Source organism: Bactrocera neohumeralis, chromosome 2 (assembly GCF_024586455.1).
Source record: "Bactrocera neohumeralis isolate Rockhampton chromosome 2, APGP_CSIRO_Bneo_wtdbg2-racon-allhic-juicebox.fasta_v2, whole genome shotgun sequence".
NCBI lineage: Eukaryota > Metazoa > Arthropoda > Insecta > Diptera > Tephritidae > Bactrocera > Bactrocera neohumeralis.
Window position 1 is genome coordinate 6,404,440 of NC_065919.1, and position 24,236 is coordinate 6,428,675.

At 36.0% G+C, this 24,236-nt stretch overlaps 1 protein-coding gene across 5 annotated transcripts in view; it reads right to left on the reverse strand.

The window, feature by feature from the left end:
• Window positions 1–23,760, reverse strand: part of LOC126768044 (unconventional myosin-XVIIIa) — a 126,289-nt gene extending 102,529 nt beyond the window's left edge. For 2 of the 5 annotated variants that reach the window (XM_050485909.1, XM_050485912.1), the window contains exons 1-5: window positions 23,601–23,760; window positions 9,091–9,715; window positions 8,705–9,022; window positions 7,059–7,913; window positions 6,842–7,000 (exon numbers count right to left, since the gene is read on the reverse strand). In XM_050485909.1, the coding sequence (XP_050341866.1) occupies window positions 6,842–7,000; window positions 7,059–7,913; window positions 8,705–9,022; window positions 9,091–9,261 (1,503 nt within the window). In that variant the 5' untranslated portion in view covers window positions 9,262–9,715; window positions 23,601–23,760. Of the gene's footprint in view, window positions 1–2,157; window positions 2,236–6,841; window positions 7,001–7,058; window positions 7,914–8,704; window positions 9,023–9,090; window positions 9,716–10,120; window positions 10,139–10,189; window positions 10,237–23,600 lie in introns of those variants that run through there. The other 3 variants (XM_050485910.1, XM_050485911.1, XM_050485914.1) reach the window with 3 other exon arrangements.
• Window positions 23,761–24,236: the final 476 nt, after the last annotated feature.

Here is a 24,236-nt window from a genome sequence, read left to right on the forward strand (position 1 = left end):
AACCGCCATCTGGCAATACTAAGGTACCAGTAGGTATGGTGTGACAATCGGTCCATATAAGCTAATATACCCTGTTAAAGGTATAACAAAAAACAACAACCAATGCATATCGACAATTAAAATGCAATAAAATGCCACAAACGAAAAATCAGTTAGAAAACTAATACATATTTAATTAATGAATTACATACACACATACATATGTATGTAACACGAGTATGGATTGGCAATAAAAATTGAAGATTTGGCTGCAACACACGAAAATACCAAACAATAAAAGGAAAAAATCCAAATAAATTTTCTATTAGCATAAATAATAGCCTTTAACGAGTAATACCTGCAGAAAAATTAATTTATTGAATAAAGTTGAAAAGGCAGTTACAGTAGGTGATGTATGTATTCATACATTTGTATGTAAATATATACTAAACTTATGGCAAATGACCGCAAGCCTGGCCGATTTGAGCAATTACGCTGCTCGCTTGGGTTGATCGCTATCGTGTAAGCGCAGATAGATCAAACGATCGTGGCGACGTTCACGTACTTAAAAATGCAAGTTTGACATTTAAATATTGATTTGATTTTCATTAGAGTTTTTTTTCGTGTGTTTACGGTATTTTGTTTACATATCGAATAATATGATTAATTTAATTTCGTTTGCGTTGCCAACTTTGTTTGTGATTTTATGCATATGTTATCGATAAATTTGTATATCGATGAATTTTTTCTTAATATTTGCAAAAACACAAGACTATAATAGAGCGACAACACAAAAATTATTGGGCGGATATTTAAGATGGATTTTTTAGACAAGTAAATGTACATATGTTTGTAGGTTCAGGAAATGATTTCCTAATGCGTCAGTTCTGACTTTTTAGATTGCTTTCTCTTTCAAAGTATTTAGCAGCTGTTTCAAGATTATCGAAATCATAAATGTTGGGAATCCATCCCATTACCATCGGCAGATGATGAGAACTTGTAAACTAAAATATAAATAAGCGGATGCAACACATTTCTCACTCATATTTGGATTCAAAACGAACTATTTTGGATATGATTCTCGACCACAAGTTTAACTTTAATGCAGTCGGGGAGATGCAGGCAAATGGCTTTCACGTCAGTAAAACTATTTCTGAATGTTTTATGATCCAACAACAACTAACTACAAACGACTGCTATAAAAGAATGTAAATAATTTTTTCAGTTTGCTCTAGTCCATTTATATCATTATTATTTTAATATTTAATTTAATAGCCCCGCAAAAAATAGTCTAAAGGCGTTAAATCGGATCTTGGTGGCCAACTCATGCATCCCGTTAACGGAAGCTCGAACCTCCAAACGTCAGATTATTTTGAACATGTTTCTTTTTTACTCCACTTTCACAAGACCTCAGGACTGCAATGGAAGTTTATACATACTTTTTTGTTGTGCTATGTTATGTAATGGTTTTATGTTAATATTAAGTTATGTTATATAAGCTATGTTATGTCACGTTGTGTTATCTTATGTATATACTTGCAATTAGATGTTGAATTTTATAGTGTAATTTATGTTGTTGTTTTACTTTTACTTTTTTTAAATATATTTTTGCATATACGAATTATAATGGATGAAATCAATAGCTTCTTCAACTGACAGCTCATAAATCAGTTAAATGTGTAATCTATTATAGTGATTATTATTTTAGTGTTAGAAATATTTGAAAGGGAAAATCTCATTAAACACTGTTCGTTGATCACTGCGCCACCAACTAACTGCTTTAATTGTAATGTTCTGAGTATATACGAAAGTAACAACAAACACTTTGAAAGTACCGATTACAACACAAACACAAAGGCCGACAAATGTGAATAGTTAATCAATAACGACAATTAAAGGGCCATCAAATCGAAGAGGCAACCGAGGAAAAATTTAACACCGGCCATTGGTGATGATTGCACGCTGATGACATCGATGTTATAAAAACAAAAACAACAATATTGAATGCAACACTATTACACATACGAATGTACACACGATGTAACACAAAGGGGGGAATACCATAAATAAAAAAATTTGTTAACGGAACAACACAACGCGACAAAGGGCTCAGATTTCTCACGCACGCCCCTTAATTGTCGAACAGAGTTAAAGTTATGCTGAAGTTTAGGAATTTACTTCAAAACAAATTGAATCGGATTGCAGTGTAGCTATGGTAGTTCAAGACGATCGGTTTGAGCTTGTGACACGACCGCGCATAACAAAGTTAACAAACAAACTAATTGACGGTGTTGAGCTGCTGCCAGTTGAATGTGGCAAAGTTGCTCGCTGTTTGCTGGCGGCGCACCGGCTTGGTAGTGGTGCTGCGGCTCCCCAACAAAACACATACATACATATACATGTACATATGTATGGTAAACTATCGTCGGCAGATTTGGAGTGGCGATCGCTTACTTTAACACAGTGTACCCGTGAGTAGGTTTGTGCGCGTGTATTTGTGAGAGCGCTGGTTATCTGAAGTCATACCGCTAAAAATATAAAAAGCAGGGAGTTGGGAGTTGCGAGCAAAACAATGCAATTGCAGCAGAAGAGAAGCAACAACAACAATAAACAACCAAAACTCGGAGCAAAAAAGCAGCGAGACATTGTTTCAATTAGCATTGCTGCAATTATCGCCTACTGTGCGCCGCGTAATGCGTAGGAAACGGCAGCAGCAAGCAGCACCACTATTTACACCAATAATTGCAGCTGAGCGTGGAACGAAATGCGTTTGCGTTGGTGGAGCAGAGGTTGCGCTGGCGTTGCCATATCGTTAGTATTAAAGAAAGTTTTGACAAATAAAATATATTGAAGTAATATACATACTTGTATGATTGTATATATGTATGTATGTATATCGAATTAAGGTAAATTTAATTTACTTATTTTTTCTTTCTTTTTTATTATAATTAAACTAAATACTTAAAGAAATATATTTTTTTTAAATAAAAGTATGTAAAATAAAATAAATTTTATAAAGAAAACGAACAAAAAAATTATTTTTCTACCTTTAATTTATTTAAATAAAACAAAATTTGTAAATGAATGTTAAATTGCTAAATTTACCATAAATTAACTGTTTTACAAAAAACAAAGAATAAGTACAAAATAAAATAAATTAAATAATTATATATTATTTAGTAAAGAAAATTGAAATAGCATAACTAAAGATCTAAATTTTATATATGTACATATGTATGTATAAAGAATTAAATAGATTTGTATCTCAAATCAATATCAAAGAAAAATCGAAATTAAAAAAATAATAATAATTTTTAAAGGAAATCAATATACATATCACAATGAAGGCTAATTTATTAAAAGAAAAATAAAAACTATAAAAATTTTTAAGAGTTATGAAAATATTAAATTTAAAATCGATAGTTAATTTAAATAAGTTTTAAGTGGTCTTTAGAATACTCTGCTCAATAAGTAATGATAAATGTTAATAATTAGACTTTTATTTTTTTTTTTTTTCATTCAATGTTTTTAAAAAAATTCCACAATAAATTGAATATAACCAAAAACTTCAAAGCATACGCCCACGAATTTATAGGCTTGGCTTCAAAAATTTTTGCCATACTTCCTTTTCAAACATATCATTATACATACAAATGAGTTATTGATATGCTGATGAGTAGAACAATATCAAAGTGTGGTGTAGTCATCAATACTGTCAAAACAAAATGAGTAATTGCATAATAAATTGCAGCTGGCAGAGACCAGTACATTTTTTATTTTATTGTTTTTTTATTAATTTTTTCAATTATTGCGCATTTTGCACAATTCCTAAGCCATTACAGTTAACTGTAATAAGATTGGTAGTGTTACTGATAGAAATAAACAACAACAAACACTTCAAATTTTTAAACAAATTGCTACTTCTTTGCAATGTTATAGCCATATCTGTGAAAAAATCCAAAAAAAAAGTAAATTTGCAAGCATCAACGCACAGCGCCTTCGCTCGTGGAACTCTATTCAACTCAGCATAGATTATACGATTTATAGCTAAGGAGTTATTGGTTGCTCACATCACCTTCTTGCCGCTTTAAGTTTTCAATTTTTGTTGTATTCATTTGTGTTTAACACTCCTGTCTCCAACACCTTTTTATTACGATCTATACAAATATACACACGCACGCATACACATACATACATATATCCATGTTCACAAATGGGTAAATATTTGTCTAAGGTTCATTCTTAATTCGCTTTGAAGGCACACATATTAACGAATATTTTATACCCTTTTTTTGCATTAAATGATCAGTTGTTAAGAGGTGTGTACGAACTGTTTTTCTTTTATTTTTGTCAAATTCGCAATTTCTATACCCTGAACAGGGTATATTAAATTTGCCACGTAGTTGTAGCAATCTGAAGGAAACGTCGGACACCAATGGTATGGGAAACTTTTTTCATTTGACGAGGTATCTTTCACAAATTTGGCACGGCTTATTGTCAAAAGCAACGATACAATTTTCGTACTTGCATATAGTTGCCTAATAAACTGACCGCTCAAAATCAAGTTCTTGTATGAAGTATGTATATGTACATGTAAATACATATTTTTTTTTGTGAAGGGTATAATAGTTTCGGTGCAAATTTTAAAATTTTTTGTTGTTCCTATTCTTGTTGTCACTGTCAGCAGTCAGCCGTTATTTATGTGCCACAATATTATTTTTTAATGCATGCGTGCGAACTCCTGCAGTGCATTTCGTGTTAATACTCGTCGTTTCGCACATTTTTCCAAGCATTAGCCAAAGCATACAAGCCGTTATAACACTTTTTATTACAGCTTAAAATGTCATAGCATATTTATTTGACAATTTATGCAAGCGAATGTAGATATACATATAGACAAGTTCGCTTTCATTGGTTTGAGAACAACAGTATATATACGTAAGTTTTGTATATACATATGTACAACTGTGTTCGAAATAAAAGCAGTGGTTTGTGAATAAAAACAGTGGCTTGAAGAGCACCAGCATTGGTCAGTCGAAAAATGGCGCAACATATTGTGATCCGATGAAACAAAAATTATTTTATTTGGTTCCCGAGGACGCCGACAGTATGTACGAAAGCCAGTAAGCACTTCATTTGACCCTAAATATGTTTCACGGACGGTAAAACATTGAGGTGCCAAAATCAATGTATGGGGGTGCTTGTCTTACTATAGTATATGTCCGTTATTTTAGATTAAAGATAACATGGATGCCAAATTGTACGTTGAAATAATGGAGTCGGCTATGCTACCACACGCTGAATGGAAAATGGCGTTGAAATGGGTCTATCAACAAGATAACGGCCGAAAACATACCAGCAGATTGGCCAAGAATTGGCTTGCTCTAAACGGAGTTGAGGTTATGAGTTGGCCGGCTCAGTCACCGGGCCTTAACCCAATTGAGAATCTTTGGGCAGAGGTCAAAAAAGTTGTAGGGAAAAAGAATCCATCAAATACGAAGCAATTATGGAGTGCTGTGAAGAAGGCGTGAAAGGCCGTTCCTCTCGAGAAATACATACGTTTGGTGGACTTCATGCCTAGGAGATGCGCAGCTGTGTTATCCAACAACGGTCATTCGACGAAATACTAATTGTTTAAACTTTATTTTATATTATTATAATGAATTAATTGATTTTTAATGAAAAATTCCCAATACTGCTATTATTAATCACAGCTGAAATTTTCATTTACAAACTTTTTTATTTATTTAAAGAAAAACTTTATCTTATTCTTTAAAGAAATCATATTTCTTTTAAGCTTGAATATGAGTGCATTAAATACAATAATAATAACTCATACATAATAAAAATCAATTACACGATTTTTTTTTGCTTCATTTGAATTCTTGGTTATGCCACTGCTATTATTTCGAACACAGTTCGAATTAGTAGTCGTGAGGACATAAATGACGATCAACATGTGGACCAATCCGTGATCACCGGAAACTCCATCGAAACTGTGCGTGAATTCATTAAAAATCGGCCGAAATCATCATTGAAATTCATGGAAATGGAATTGAACATCTCCAAAATATCGATTTATCGCATTTTGACCGAACATTCGACGTGTTCGGCCCGAATATTGCGAAGATGAAAGTTGGCGTTTGTTGCACGATAATGTGCCGTCTCATTTATCGACGCTTGTGACAGATTATTTGACCAAAAATCACATTTTAACCATTAACCAGTATTCACCTGTTATGGCACCGTGCGACTTCTTCCTTTTCGGAAAAATGCATTTGCCCATAAAAGGAAAGCGTTATGCAGACGTAGAGGCCATGCAAAAGGCTTGCAGCGGCATACTGGCGGCCATACCGGCCAACGAGCTAAAACACTCGTTCGACATGCTTTTGGACCGTGCAAAAAGCTGTATTGAAGCAGAAGGAGACTATTTTGAATGAAATAAATTGATTTTGCCGAAAAACCCATTTGTTCTGTTTTTTTAAGTCCTGTTTACTTTGGAACGCTCTTTGTATTCACTCCAAATAATAATTATATAAATTGAAGCATCACTTCTACATTTTTTCCTGCAGGGACTCTAACACAATGGTCGTTATAGTTGTAGATAGTTAGAATACCATACAATACATAATGCTGTAAAATGATTTGTCTGATATACATACATACATACATTCGACGCCTTACAGTATGTTAAGTAAGTATTGGAAATTTTAATAAACTCTCAGCGATGAGCATTAAAGATAAAATATTCGTTTTAAATAATTTTTATACATTTGGTGAGGGAGGATTTGAACCCACAATTTCTCAGATGTATTTGACGACCCGAGATTTCATGCTTTAAGTGTAATACAAAATCACTTACCTGCTGTTTAAACCGCTTGCTAGCACTCCTCTTAAGCGTATTGCAATTCGCATTCCTTGCGGCGCGATCCACTTCATCATCAGCATTGGCGACAACGCCAATACCTTGTGGTGGCATGCAGCGTTTACTCAGCTCCACTAATTCCGAAACGGGTTGTACCTGCGCATATTTGACAAATGTGAGCACATATAGTCTGACTTAAATTTTTTACACTCACCTCCACCGTAACCGAATCGCCACTGTTACGTATCATCTCAATGATCACCTCACGGGACAACTCACTTACCGGCGTGCCGTTCACTTTAAGCAAACGATCACCCGGCAGCAGTCCGGTTGCGCCACCACCCGCACCCGGTTCAGCAAATATGACCGGTTTGAATGTAGGCGAGGTCAGCGATTCGGCGCGATCCAGGCAAATCGCTTTGCGTAAACTGAAACCGAAGTCATTGCGTGGCGATTTTTGCCGCCTAATGACTAATTCACGCGCCGGCGGCAATTGCACCAATTTAATCGGTGGCAATGGTAATTCCACATCCTCGAATGCATGAACACGCGACCACCGATCGATACCCTGCGATTCACCGACGGGACTCAAGGAAAATGGCGGCGTGGCAAAGGAAGAATTTGTCGTATCTGTGAGACTGTCAGCGCTCGGTGAGGGTGAGGTCATCACACGTAGATTGGCACTGTGATGCTGTGGCAGTTGTGGTGCGTAGCGTGCCGTCGTCGGCAGTGTCATGGCGCGTTGTATACACGCATTACCACCTTCATCGCTACGCAAACTCTCCACCGAGGTGAAGGCGGTCCCGCTGCTCGTGTGAGGATTAACGCCTGTACTGCCGGCGCCACCGACTGCACCCATGCTGCTGCGTCCAGTAGCTGCACCACTTATACTATTGCTGCGACTACCATCGAAGGGCAACTCGTTTTGCATTGTGTTGCGCATTACGAGTAGCTGTGCTTCGGGCGATGTGATTGTTATCTCTTCATGTACATTGGATATGTTGCTGCGAGAACCCTTCAGTATGCCACGCTTCGGAGGTTTCGGTGGCACAGGCGGCAGTGAGCGATGCTGCAATATTGAAGAAAATATTGAAGTTAGTTCAAACTGGTTTTGGATTTAGAGAGAACAAAGGTAAATAATTTAGAGTTAAGAGTAATCCAATGTTGTTTTTAATTAAACAATTTAAGGTGTTTTCAACTAGTCTGGATATTTTGGCCTATTTTGCTAGAATATTACATATGTATACCCTTATGGGTCGTACTTAACAAACTAACTTCCTATATCCAGAAGAATTTTCCATCGAAATATCAATTACGATTTTGATATAGTGACAAACTATAGAATGTGGAACCGACGGTCGAAGCCTCCCGATAAGATTAACATTCATAAATTAAAAACTTGTGACTTGGAAAGTGTTCATATTATGCAAGAATGTTCGGTTTCGAATAGTCTTTTAACTTCTTTCTTTATATAATCCTTCTGATGGTTGGTTCGTTGGTCTAATACATTTTTGGGGATATAATAGTGTTTGATCTCTATATTGGTTAGTCTCTTATTTCTTCTCTTAAAGCCGATCTATATTTTTCGCGTAAATTTCAGCGATGTGGTTTCTCTAAGCTTTAACGGTCAAGAGCTGTCAAGCTAGCTATTGATGAGGTAGATCCACAAATATTACTATGGTGTAAATTATCTATGTAAATGTTCCTTTTTATGATTTAAAGAAGGCAAATTCCCTAAAAAAAATAATTTGTATGTTTGGAAAACTTTTCGTACTTCTTTAAATTAATAACATAAAAACTTCGCCTATAATTAAAATAGCTTCTCTCACTAAACATATCATCCATAAGTATCCATTTTACCTTTCCATTGCCACTCGCCGCAGCGGCCGCTAGCATGGAATGTATACTCATGGCACCAGTAGCTCCGCCAGCACCAGCAGCACCCACACCAGCGCCATTATAACGACTCTCAATTGTTGTCGTCACAGATGCCTCAATTTCTTCATTGCCGCGATCCAATTCATAAATGCTATCACCTTCGCCGCTCAATTCGGCGCTCAACGCTGCACGGTCTATATCTAATTGGGCGAAAAACTCTGCACTATAATCAGCTGTTATGCCGCTGGGCAATTTCTCCTTCTCTTTGCGCCGACCGCGTATTTTCAGCGAACGACGAACCTTTTGAAACAAAGAAAAACGTAAAGTTATAATTTTTTATGAAAAATTTAAAGTATTTGGAAGCGCACCTCATCCAGTCGGAGCAGCTCCTCAGTGCTCATACTGCCCGATAGTACGCCAGCATTTTTAGCCTCTTTACGCAATTTCTTCTCACGTTTGCGACGTTCCTTTTCGTCGTCGCCACCACCGCCACTGCCACCGCTCACCGAGGATACGCCCTTTTTCATGAAATTGAACATCTTGTGGTTGTTGTTGTTGGTGTTGCACTAGCTATATGCTCTATTAATGTATTTTAGTTATTGCTACTTATTATGTATTTGCTATTGAGGAAGTAAGACTGTGAAACTATGGATACAGATGCATTTATACACATACATATGTATGTATGTATGTAGTGTGTGGCACTCGATTTGCTGCCTGCTGGTCGGTGTTGACGTCGCTTGTGCCGCTTAGTTGGGCACAACCGGCAAGCTGCACTGAACGCGACACATGCGAAGGGCAATCAATAGAGTGCCCTTGCAGCAGACCGGTGCGAAATCACGCGAACACGAAGGTCAGCTGCTTTCGTTTGGCGTTTATCCTCTATTTTATTGTGTATATGTGGGGGTGGTACGTGCTCGCTGATTGCTCCTATTTTCATGCGATTGTAGAATCCGCTTCCTTTTTCGGGTATTTACACAGTTTTAGCACCAACTGTAAATTGAACAAAAGAAGAACAAAAGTTAACAATTGCAAATTAAAGGCGTGGCAATTATATTGTATATTAAAGAGTACTTTTAATCACAAATTTTATCAACAACTCTTTATCACTAATCAGTTGAGGCGCCGCGAAGCAGCTGTCTGAGCGACTAGACAGTGAAATTGCATCTGTGCTGAGGCAACTCTTGCTGTCGCCGGGCGACTAGCTGCTTCCATTACACATAGCAACAATACAAGACACCAGCACTGTTTGCTGGCAAAGAAACGGTGAAATGTTGCACATAAATATGTATGTATGTATGTACGCGATGTAACTGATACAATTTCACTTTTGCATTAATTTTGCATTTGCAATGCAATTTTCCCCATTAAACCATCTAAGGTCTATGAATGAATTACGATTATTATTTTCATTTAATGTTATTGTTGCTTTTATACGCGCAACTGTCATATTTTTCGCGCACACACCGCTAAGGCTTGACTTTTTGCCGACATCCAGACATTCACGCCACCAACGATACTGCAGAACAAGCACACAACTAATTCGATTTGTGCAGTGCAATTTTCCCGGCAGAGCAAAGTGAAAAGAAAATTGAATGAAGAGGAAAAAATAGTAAGAAACAACTTACAAACAACACGAAGCGTTGGCAAAATACGAACAAGCTGACAAGTAGAGTGTAAGGGGTGGCTTGTCAACCTATGTATGTGTATACATATCTAAGTGGCGCTTTTCCACCCACGAGCATGCCTGCCTGCAACTGTATCAATAACAACAGCAATAACAATAACCAAAATAACCACAACGCCGTTAAGTATGAGTCCATCAGATGTGTACAAAGGTGTGTTCGTGTATAATGAGGATGACAAAACAATAGCTGGAAAATATTTAACAGAGTATATACCACTGCTTGCAGCCACTCGGCTCACGAATGAACACAATGTAGATCTGTCTATATATGTACACATATGTAGCTAATAAAAAGTGTGCGCAAATCTCTAATACATATATACATAAGTATGGCGTGTTGCAGGTCGGTCGATGGGTCGGTGGGCCAAAGTGAGCGACTATCCCAGAGCAAGCGCATGAAAATTTGTAACAAGACGCAAGAATGTAAGAGAAAAGAAGGCAAGACCGTGTTTAATGCGACCGGAAGTAGTTATATACAGAAATATGTATCTTACGAGCGAAAGATACGCGCTTGTTTTTAAAAGGGCCCATTGTCGGGCCTACATATTTATTAAAAAATACTGTTATCCTATAAATGTAGTATTAAAAACAAATAACAGAGTGATATGAACACACATCAACATGTCAAAATTTTATAGTAGAGCTAGATTTGGATTTCTGCTGCAAATTGTCGGGAATATAAAAAACCGACCACCCAACTGTTCGCAGGAATTACCTCGGTCAGAAGCTGGGCCTACCGTTAGATGACTTTGATGACAAACAACCCGAACCTCACCACCCAAGCTGGGATAAGATAACCGCTGTCTCATCAATCTGAATAATTCTGTATTGTCCTTGACTGCTTACAACAGACAACCATTTTCCAATATGTTACTCTTGGTTATGAATTCCAATAACCATGAAACGCATGCAAGAAAAGACTAAACACGCAGACGAACACGACGACATCAATGAGAAGAGCGAAAATCGAAAGGAGCAACAACATCAAAGCCAATATAAAAACATGAACCTTAGTGGAAAATGGATGTGCGTGAAGCACTCGAAGATATTGCATGAAAACGGGCTTTCAATAACATGTGGGGACGAGGAAGGCGGAAAGAAATGGAGTGTGGCAAACTTTTCAGCATCACGTCATTTTCCTTTCGTTTAAGACTAAATAGATTTGACTAAATACCTACCATTTAATTATCATCCAAAAGTACCTGAAGAAAATAATCTCAGTGCAATCAAATCAATAGATTTTAAGGAGAACCGAAGCTTTTGAACGAAAAATTTCAACTACTAATTTGCAACATTCTAGAAGTCAAGGAGTAAAAAAGGCCTTTTTCAGTTCGGAAACTCTAGTACTTTTCGGTCAAGCTTGTTTTCAATTTGGTAACTAAAAATCTGAAGGAAAAATTTGCAACTGATTTAAAAGGTCTATGGGTATTTGAAGTTGAAAATTTTCTACCATGAACGACAATTAAAAAAGCACATACGAGCAAACTTAAGGTCAGCAGCTTCTGTTAAAAAAAGACTCTTTGCAACCCTCTAAATAATATTGTACAGTATTTACCTCTTGCTTATTTATTATTAAACTGACATCAAATTGTTCATTAATTCTACCAACACCATTCACTAACACCAACTACCAACTACTGCAATCACCGTTAAACCCATAAACGTGTGCTGAAAATCCATCCCTGCCCGTACAAGCTTTCTTTCGTCATTACTTTTCAAATAAATTCTAGTAGATTTACCAATCAACGGAAAGTGTGCACAACTTTTCCTCAACCAATTAAGTTTACTTTTAGCTACGACTATTGGTTTGAAGCGTAATTGCTGCTCAACTCATTGTGTGGTTTGACCCCTTCAAAATTGTCAGAAACCACATCTTCGACAGGCAATTGCATCTGAGAAAGAAAAATGTGTTGAAGACAGGAGAACAATGGAATCATATGCAAGTGCATATGTATATATAGTATGTATGTACATACATTATGTATGTTAGTGGAAGTAAGAGCAATGCAAGGAATTTTTACAACGGTAATGATAGTAAAGTGCTGAACACATAGAGCGCGACAGACTGCGAGCGACATCTGTCAAATATTAAAATACACACGTTCTAATGGACACAGTTATTTAGACAGCTGCACGACTTCACGACTGCAGGCGGACAGTTGTCGCTCTCGCTAACTTCAAAATATTCTTATATTTGCCAACGACAGTAGGACGACAGTAGAGTTGACAGTAGAGAGGAGTGATGCCACTAATAAGTAAAATTATTCAAACTTCTAACAAACCTGATGTTATTTTTACAAATAAAGCATACAATAGCTCTGTTATATCTTTTGTAATAACAATTGATAATTAAAAACAAATAAATTTACCTATTTACTTATTTTTGCATAAAAAATTGCACTTTGAACAAAATAATAAAATTTCATTGAAGTGTAAATTATTAGTATGGCCACAACGAAATTGTGTACATGCAAAATGGAAAGCTGTGTTGTCTTGTCTACATGCCGGCCATTGTTATATCGCTGTCTTCTTACAAATGTTCATGTAGAAGAATTCACGACGCCATTTACAGTTCACTGTCGTGCTGCTATGTCGTGTCGCGCTTGTGGAAAAATATTTTGAGCTGCAGAACTAAATAGAGAACGTACCATCCATCTTCTTTAAGAGTGTACAGCTGCTGATGTATGCCGAGGATATTGATATCAGTGGACGCAACAACCGCGCCGTCAGTTCTGCTTTCTCCAGAATGGATAAGCAAACGAAGCAAATGGGTCTGGTTGTGAACGAGGGCAAGACGAAATATCTATTGTCATCAAACTAATAGTCGTCGAATTCGCGACTAGGCTCCCACGTCACTGTTGACAGTCATAACACGAAGTCGTAGATAATTTCATTTATCTTGGAACCAGTACTAACAGCAACAGCAGCAGCCTCGAAATCCAACGAAGGATAACCCTTGCCAACAGGTGCCACTTCGGATTGAGTAGGCAATTGAGTTCGATGGAACGATGAGCTGCATAAGATATACGACGACATTGACATACATAGTTCAGCAAATTAAAAGACAGCACGCAAACACTCCAGCTCCGAAAGTATTCGACGCAGTACCCGCCGGGGATGCAGAGTAAGAAGAAGACCTCCACTCCGTTGGAGGGACCAGGCGGAGAAGGACCTGGCTTCGCTTGGAATCTCCAATTGGCGCCACCTTGCGAAAAGAAGAAACGACTGGCACGCAGTTGTTAACTCGACTATAACCGTGTAAGCTTTTTCTACGCAATTAAAGAAGAAGAAGTACTAGAGTTTATGGACTGCCAATGGTCTTTCCGAAAAGTACAATCAATACAAAGAAATTTTCCGATATTAAATTATATGAGTTCGAAAAATATTTTTTTTTTTACATTTAGAGTTTGCAAAACTAAAATTAACTTGCCTGAACAAATAAGTTTCGAACTGAAAATGTACCGTTTAAAAAAATACTGATTTACAAATGTAGCTGCCGTACTATAATAGCCCGAAAATTTTTTTCTAAATTACAGTTTCTGAACTGAAAACTGATAAATTCAAAAAATATTCGGTAAACTAGTGCAAAAATATCAGACTTATACATATATAATAAGAAGTTCAAAACATTTTATTATATTTGAATCAGAATATAAAAAGATTTGTATGGTATAACTTACATGCTAACAGAAAAGATTAGAATAAAGTTTCTTGGTTGACTAGTTCCGTTTGAAAATCTAACTTGTTTTATAATATCAACATATTTCACTCAAGAGTTATGATGATGCATATAAAATGTACATATGTAAATATTATAATTGTAATGTCCACATTTTTGTATAATTTTACAATATCGCATATTTCCACGCTTTCTCGACTGGCCATGTGAACAACACAGTCAACGAAATCATCATCGCAGACGCTTAGTTTTTATATTCAGCATTTTCTGTTTTTACTTTTATTACTTTTTTTACATTATGACAAATAAAATGTTGCTACATACTTATATAAATGAACTTGACCTTTAATTATTGCCATGAAAAAGAAATTATAGATATAATGCACCGCTTGCAAAAATTCAAAGCGAACGAGTGAGGGAGAGTATTATTTATTTTATTTTATATTTACATACATATATACCTAAATACATACATATGCACTGTACATCATTTGGATAATAATAACGGCGCATTCTGCGAGTTATGTCACCGCCGCATGCGATTCACACTTCTGCTGATCTCACGCAATTAATGTTTTGTAATCCACACATGTGTGATGGCTTACTGACTGACTAAACTGATGGCATAAATGATGGCGTGAAGTGTTGCATGAGTGGCAGTGACTGTCGTGCAGAGGCACTGCTGATAGGCGCCACCTGTAAAAAGATTACAACCCTGCTCAGGAGCTAATTGACTTGTGGTAATTCATACATAATAATATAATGATGAAACGAACATAACTGTAATGGGTATAGAAATGGTTTTAACTTTTTAAAGAAACTTGGAGCAATATTTAAGTTATTCCAGCAGCAGTCTGTCGAATCCAGTAACTTGTAGAGTACTACCATCTGATCAAATTGACCCGAACTAACAAAAAACTACATTCTCACGTACATATTTTACCCGCCCGGCTAAGAGATCAGTTGGTAGCTACCAGCAACTGTGCAGTCGCAAGATCCTTCTGGCCTAAGGTAAATCGCAAGAGGTCTAGGGAACTCCTCGCTCGCAGCAAGGCTCACCTTTCCATGCTGGAGTCCTAATTGTGCATTGCCCAATTGAGATTCAATTCATACAGTAAGATTAAAGATATTATTGCATCAACGGTTTGAAAGAAGATGAGATATAATAATGTCAACACTTCCTCCTTGAATGTCTAGCTTTTGCCAGAACAAAGTAAAAACACCTCGGATATGGTACTGTATGTTGCACATTAATAATATATAATATTACCAAAATTAGATAAAATCATTTCAAATACATCCCTTAGACGCCACATACCTAATACACAATTTTAAACTTCCGGTTGGCCTTTTATCGTATATACGAATTACCCCCACTCCCATATACTACATATCGTCACCTAAAATTCAAAATAACGTAATAACATTTTCGGAAATTTACAGGGAAAAGAATGAAACTCGATATAAAATGGAACATGAGTGAAACAAAATTTAAATATTGGTTAAAACTGGGTTATATCCGAAAGCAGAACCTTAAAATGTTGGCATTATGTACTTACATATATAGTATATGTAATTTGAAGTAGTGGATCGTAATCAATAAAACATTCAGTTTCAATTTTTTTGATTACAGGTGGCGCAAAAATTACCTTCCGTTGTTTTCGGAAAATGAAAAACTTTGATTCTGCTTGTGAATTATTTTTATTTGGTCTTTTAAATTTTTTTACATCAAGTCGAGAATATGATATCATGTAAATGGCCGTCGCCACAGTTGATTGTCATTTGAGCTCTTTTTATGACATTTTCCATCACTTTGCCCAGAACTTCCGGCGATAGGTCCTCACATTCTTGACGAATATTGTCTTTAAGAGCTGCAAGAGTCTGAGGCATAAACCCGCGACTTCAAAAAGCCCCACAAAAAGAAGTCTGGAGTGGTCAAATTAGGCGATCTTGCTGGCCAGCACAAATCGCCAAAACGGGAGATTAGGCGCCCGGGATATCGGTTGCGGCGCTACACAAATGTCAAAACAGAACTGACATTAGAGGTCAGTTGCAAAGTTTATAGTATCTTCTGATAGGAGGATTAGTTTTCAGCCACCCTGTAGGTTGTTTTGCATTTTAGGTGACGATATAATAATTATCGTTTTTCCAACAAGCCTTATGACGAATAATAATAATAAGTTAGGTTACACCCTTTCGACAATAATAGATTCTATAATAGGTTGTTCGATTTGAGGACGAAAATGCAGCTCGATATGTTCACTTAGGTCGTTTCCGAAAAGTCGAGTTATGGTTTGATACATTTGAGTCCATTTATCAGTGTGACCCTCTGTATACAGAATAAATCGTATAAAGATTTGCTGATTTTAAATATTAGTATATTACCTATAGTATACAAAGTCCTAAAATATCGTCTGTCTAAACATGGCATTACATGTCACATACTTTCACTTGGGCAAGCAATCAGATTACGAATTCTCACCATGAATTTTCGTGAAAAGAAAAAAGCTAAATCACTTCAAAAGTGTGGTGAACCGCCGCCTCAGCAACCTGTTAAATGATATGAAGAGTGTGTGGGTTTTCGAAAACGTACCTTTTTCTAGCGAAGAAATTCTTCAAAGAATTTAAATGATTAGTCATTGAAAATCACAGAAACTTTCGCTATTTCTGTTTCGAATTGTGAACGTGCGCAGACACTTTAATAACACTTAAATATAAACAATAACGCCTCCGCCCCGCCAGCTAATGGGTCATACAACTCCAGCTGGTACTGTGCGCTTGGATCCGGTTTCGCCGCACATTTGACATATTAGAATTTCATATCACCACACCATCGCAGATTGTAATTACAAACAAATTGTAAAAACTTGCAGGCACATACATAAGTGCTTAGTAATAGCAAATGCTACACAGAGAGAGAGAGAGAGAGAGAGGTGAGAAGCACAGCGATCACTGGGTGTAGTAAAAAAAGAATAAATAAAATTAATCAAAATTCAATTATGTTAAGTAAATATCGTATGACGGTATTAGGGTGGTATAACAAGTTTCTGAATTTTCATAGAAAGAAATGTATACTTTTAATATTAGCAAAAAATGTAAAACCAATGTGAAGACTGCTCCCATAATAGTCGGTTCGCCGTAATGGGAACGGACCCGAAATTCTACTTGGCTAAGGACTGTCAATAGGTTAGGTTAGGTAAGATGGCTGATCAGAGATCGCACATGGACTAGAAGTAGTCCTTTGTGAAGCCATTGAAAATCGAACTCCCGTGTTCGGACTTAGAGATCGGCAAACCGTTTAGTATCCAATACAAGTTTGCAGAGGCGCTTAATTTCTATGCCCGCCGGATCGGTGGGATGTCTGAAGGTATGTGCCAACAAGTGCGTAAGTCTTGATCTCCCAAAAGCAGGGCAGTCAAGAAGGAAGTGCTGGCTAGTTTCTACTGCATCTTCTTCCAAGCAGCTTCTGCATGCGGCGTCCGGTAAGATTCCCAGTCTTACAGCGTGTATGCCAACAGGGCAGTGGCCCGTCAAGAGCCCCATCATTAATGAGAGCCTAGCCTTGCTGAGGGCAAACATATCACTAGATCTCCTTCGATCTATCTTTGGCCAAAAGGCTTTTGCGACCGCGCAGGTACCAATGCTGGCCCATCGCTGGCCGAGCAGCCACGAGGCCCAGCTTTCTAGTAGTAGAACACAAGAGGATGGCGGAGCATCTACCCGTTCCCATTCTACCGATAGCGATTCTAGGGTGCCTTTCCTTGCTAGCTCATCAGCTTTGCAGTTACCTGCGATTCCGCTGTGGCCCATACAAGTCTTATAATAAAAGTTCTCGCCGCCAGAGACAGTGACGCCAGACACTCTTCGACCAACCCTGAACGCACTGTGAATGAGTTCAAGGCTAGTATCGCCGCTCTGCTATCCGAGTGAATGGTCACCTCTCTGAAGGTAGACACTCTATTGAGCAGCATATCTGCTGCTACCTTGATGGCTGCAACCTCAGCCTGGAAAACACTGCAATAGTCGGGAAGTCTGAAGCTGCATTTTTTGGAGAGCTCCCGACAGTAGACACCAACCTTCCCCCCAAGCTTTGACCCATGTCAATACGACAGCATTCCTCAAAATTATTTGAGGAATGTTTTCTATCGCTACAATTACAAAAAAAAAACTTTAAACTCGGAATCATGCAGTAAAGTTGAATATTTTTTCTCGAAGATCAGAAGCTATCAGAACTGTCCCCTTAGTAGATTACGTCCTACAAGAATCAAGAAACCACCAGCGCCGACTGTCCGTTTATCGATATTGCTGGAAATCTATAAAAAGCTTTGTAGAGATCGGTAAGAGTTTTATATTTTAATAGTGGAGGCTAAAAACAGTATAATTCGTCTAGGATTCAATGTTTTTGTTACGGCGTCATCATTCCTGCAGGTAAAACAAAACAACTGATAAACAAATTAATTTGATGATTTTAGAGTGAAGACGTTGTAGTTGAACACCATATCTTTTTCGATATAACTACCGAAGTTTGACCTGTTGTTGTTTTTGTATAGAATACTTAAGTCTTGTCAACTGTCATCGGGTAGGTCGAGGAACGGACTGCTACGACGGGGTCGGACCATAGGGAAAGGTATGCTAAGTAAATGAATTAAGCGGAGCTTGCTAAGAGGTCGTGCGAAGACTCAATGAATGTTGAGCATATATATGTTTTATTGCAAGTTCTATTTGAATAAGTAGGAGTTAAATCTATATCAGTATCCAGAATGAAGTTGTGCAAACCAATGTTTGAGCCTTTGAGTTAGGCTATCTTTAAAATCGGTATCTGCGAAATCCTTGGACTAATTGCAAATTGAACGGGATGGAAATCTGAAGTTTATTGCTATACCCTCATAAGAAAAACCAGCAACAACAAAACCATAAACAAGAACACATAGCAACTGCACGCAAGCAAATAAGACTGCATATAGCGACAGACAAAACCCATTTCGCGCCACAAGCACATACATATGCACATATATGCGAGCTGCTCGCTTGGAGCACATACCAAGAACGAGCTCCAGCTAAAGCTAAAGTTAAAGCTTAAGTCAAACATAACGCGTTAACGGCCAACAACTATTTACAACAACAATGTGCGCACGTTCCATATATAGGCGAAGCAACAGAAGCAACACAAATTATTTGTGTCAATACCAAAACGAGCAAAAAGAAAAGAGAAATTACTAAAAAAAATAAAACACAAATACAAAAATAAAAATAAAATAAATAAATAACAAACAAGAAATGAGACCAAAAGTAATCAAAGCAAATAAGATTAAAAAAAAATTCTATAAGGTGCAGAGACACAAAAAATATAGCAATAACAAAGAATTTTCAACGAGTGTATATATGTATATACATGTGTATGTAGGTAAGCTTAAGCCTCGAGTAGCGAGGGAACACATTCTTTTCTTTGTTGTTGGTGACATTTGTGTGTTTACGTTTACGTTCATTTGTGGGTTAAAAGTTATAAAAATAAGTCAGAATTAAACGTCTGGCGTGCGTTGGAATTTGCGCGTTCAGCATAAAAATTCACAATTAAACTAAAATAAGTGTATAAATATTTTCTTATTTATTATTTACCTACATACATATGTATATAACTGGAGGAACGCGTACACAAAGCTAAATTATATATCAGCGATTATTTGTTTGTATTTTATGTTTAGATTTTTTAATTTTCATATGTGTATATACATTAGGGTGATCATTATTTCGCAAGTTGATTTTTTTTCAATTTTTTCAGTTTTTGTCCCAAAAAAATGGATTTGACGTAAACAAGCTCTTTAATTTCAGTTTAAACTGTTTAAACTCATTACATCAATTACTGTTCTCATATATTTAACAAGTAACCTTTCCAATAATTTTTTTTATCTCCAAAGAAAACAAATCTCTATACTGAAAAAATTATATAATTTTATATTTAACTGTGTATGGCATTTAAAGGAATGGTTTTATGGGAAATATCATTAAGTCCTTTTTGTAGAGCGCAAATTTTTGTACTAGAATAACACTTTTTGAATGACACTTACTTGTTTAATGCAAAATATTAAAAATCCGATTTATGCATGCGGGGACAAATATTTTTTAGGCACGGTTTAAATTGAAACTAATTAGCATGTTTGCGTTGTATTCATTTTTTAGGGCGAAAATTACAACTTTATGGGGCCTTTGCAAAACAAAATCGAATTGGGAAATAACGAACACCCTAATACACATTATATATAAGTACATATGTATACACATTGTTTAAATAAATTTTTCCTCGCGTACCTACAACAACTTCGGCAACTCAGCTTTTGCCTTAAGCTCTTGTTTTGGAATTTTCACTACTTGTTTTGGCCTTTCGGCGACATAGAGCGTAACATGGAAAGTGCATTTACATTTAGCCTTACGCGTAAAATTCAGAGCATACCTTCACCCGCACTTTCGAGTAAGCACTTACATATAAGCATATGTATATACATATGTATATGTTATGCATACACTCGCTAAAAAAAATTAGAAGCTCTATAAAAATTATTTTTAAAATCACGGGGAAGTTCCAAAATCTTTATATTAGGTACATACATATGTATGTATGTACATATGTATATGGGGGCTCAGGGAAGTATTGATCCGATTAAGCCCATTTTTGATACACAAAGAAACTATTATCAAGAAATGATTCTATCTGAATTTCAATTGTAATTGTATATAAAGTCAGCTATAAATACTGGGATCCACATATTTTGTACCGACACTTAAGCAGTTTGGGTTGAATTTGAACAATTTTTGGTCATAAGTTGGCTTACTTTGGAGGAATTATTATTGCAAAATTACATTCCGTTATATTTGGTTCTTGATTTGGGTACTGGAAAGGGAAAGAGTCATATTGAATTTAAAATTGTGCCTTTTATAAAGCTTACTACTGTTAGGGCTTCTTATATGATTTCTTTTGAGTGAATTTGGTTTTTTTTTGGCTTATATTGTTTAGGAAATATGTACATTAAACCTATTAGAGAGCAGGGCGACACCCATTTTTGTTCAAAATTTTGATCACAGGTACCCTTTGCGAACATGTGTACCAAGTTTCATCAAGATATCTTAGTTTTTTCTCAAGTTACAATTTGCACGGACGGACAGACAGACAGTCACACCGACTTCAACTCATCCCGTCATCCTGATCATTTATATATGTAAATAACCCTATATACATACATATGAATATCTCGATTATTTTTATGTAAAACATACAACCGTTAGGTAATCAAAACTCTAATAGTACTCCGTAGCAACATGTTGCAAGAGTTTACAAAAATCATAACACATATGTATATGTTTTATTAAGGTAAAATAATTATTTCTAGCATAGAAAGAAGCATAAACCAAGAGAGGTAATTAAAAAGAGCATTTTAAATCATTGAAAATATGCATAAACTAGAAAGTAAAATTAACGCAGATACTAATAGCTAAAATTAGTACAGGTTTTACGAGCTTTACTCGCTTGGTTCACGGTTGAAGGATTTCCAGTACTGGCTTAAGAAATTATTATAGTGCTGTACATGTGCATATACAGTGCTTGCTTTTAGCATTACTTGGCGTATATACATATGTATATGTATATACATACATATGTATGTGGATTCAAAAGAATACTTATTTTCATACTTATGCCATTCCTTTTTAATTCATACCCATAGAAATATATTTTTTTACTAAGTCTGCTTGGTATTATATAGTGAAGCAACACAATTTGCTTCTATATCGGATACTACTTTAAGGGTAAACGCTGTTTCTGTTACATCTTTTGCAAGTAATGTCGAAATGTTGTTATAATTTCATAACAGGAAATTTCATAGAGGAAATAAATGAGTGTCCTTACCCGGATATGCTCATGAACATATGCAATTGGGTGTCATAACGGTTACAATGGTAATGCGTACGTTATACAAACTTTGTAATAAAATCAATAAAACATTATTATTTTCACTTAACATTTTTTATCACTTTTGACCAAAAATATTTGTTTATTTCTAAATTATTTACAATTTATATAAAAAGCGCGGTTTAAATTCAGCGTATACTAAATAATTGGCGGAAGCTGTCAAATTAGAACACTCATACACTCCGCGATTTTCTAAACATCAGCTAAAATATATTAACGTAACATTAACGAGGTAAAAAGCAAAATGATTAAGGAGATTCGTTTTTTACAATAATATTGCATTATTCAATCAAGCTAAGATTTTTATAACGTTTTCACAAACAACAACTACTAACTCAAGAAATAAAAAAACAATAAAAAGTTAAAATTTATTCATTGCCAATACATACAAATTATAAATTTGGAATAGTGCAATAATAAGTGTTAAAATACTTTTGTTTATCAAAACCCCCGAAAAGAAAAACAATATACAGAAGAAAAATAAACACAAAATATTTTTCACCATGCTTTCCTGCTGTCACCACAGTTTTATATGTACATACAAACATACACGTAGAGAATGTGAGCGAGCGGAAGATCACAAATGTCAAAAAACTGAGGGAAGAAGAGGGCACAAGGAAAAAGGTAGAAATTGACAGCATACAGGAATGATATTTTTTTGGTTTTTTGCATCAACAGGATGATAAAAGTTACTTTTCTCGCTGATAAGACAGCGACAGTATATAAATAACTCATATCACTTTTCGTTTCAATTGGCTCTAGAATTAAAGATTTATTTTTGTCAACACAACTTGCGACGCTTGTTGTCTTTATTATCTTTTGCAGCGACGCAGCTTTGCGCGCACAAACAAAACATTCGTCGACGCAGTCGAACGACCTCAATGACGCACCCCCCACCCACTTCTTAGTTGCTTTATCTGTTCCATTCCTTGCATAAAGTTTTCAGCATATTTACGTATTTTCGGACGAGAATGGAATAAACACTTTTTTACACACTTTAACGTTGCCGAAAATGTTGGTAGGTACTCCGTAAAGAAACGACTTGCAAAGTCTGGTCGATGTTGAACGGGCGTGCGCGTAACAATACTGAAAACAGAAACACACATGCAAACATGTACAAGCCCACCGGAGGTGAGCCGATTTAGCGGGTGAATTTACCGCAAGGCGCTGTCAGCAAATTTTTCGATTTTTTTTATGTAAATATTTCGTAAAGGAATACATTACTTTTATTTAGTGACTCACAGCTATGTATAAATTCTACTTAAAGCTACTTCTAGATATTGAGCTCTCGAACTGAAGTGATTGCTATAAACAGGCACTCTGAGTAGACAGAAAATTGATTTTCATTTCGATTTTTCCTGATTGCTTCAACTTCAATATGTTTCACTGCACACGAATGACGTTTTATGTTATTGCTAAATGCAAATATTTCAGGTTTTTGGCACTTTTTATCACTTTTTCTCATACATATAAATGCAAACTCCTTTACATTTTTCAATAGCACAATTTTTTACTTTTTTAGTATTAGAGCCTTAAACACATTTTCACTTACATTTCGTTTTGTGCATAATCTCCTATTGATTTGTTTTCTAATAATTCACAATAATATCCATTTACACACAAGTTTTTCACAAAATTTCACCAATTCGAAGCGATCAAAACTCGAATTTAACTCCGTCTACGAGACGAACACACAAATGAAACGAACTAACTGAAGAAGAAACAGAAAAACCATTTAACAGCAGCGATTGGTGAGCGAAAGGTGCGAAAATGGCAACAAAAGCAAATTGGAGATCCATGGAAGTGTATATATGTGATTTTGGCTGTGTTGGTAGGTTTGTTTTGGTGTGCACCGCCCAGCGTTGTATTCAAGTGGTGAATTTGAAGTAAAGTGTTATATTCTGAGCAGCTGATTCGAAAAGTTGACACAAGGAAATACTTTAGGCGGTAATAACCGTAGTTTGATTCCTTTCTTTTTAAATAAGACTTACTAGTGAGTGATAAAAGCAAATTTGTAAAATTTAATTAATGTATATTATATGGTGTAAAATTTGAAATGTATTATTGATATTATCCTCAAATGGAAAATGCTTAAATAGTGTAAACAGAAAGTAGTGTATACAATGTTCCAAAAATGTTTCCTGAGTTAAAATCGTGAAGAATTCACTGACCAGTTTACAGCTTTCAG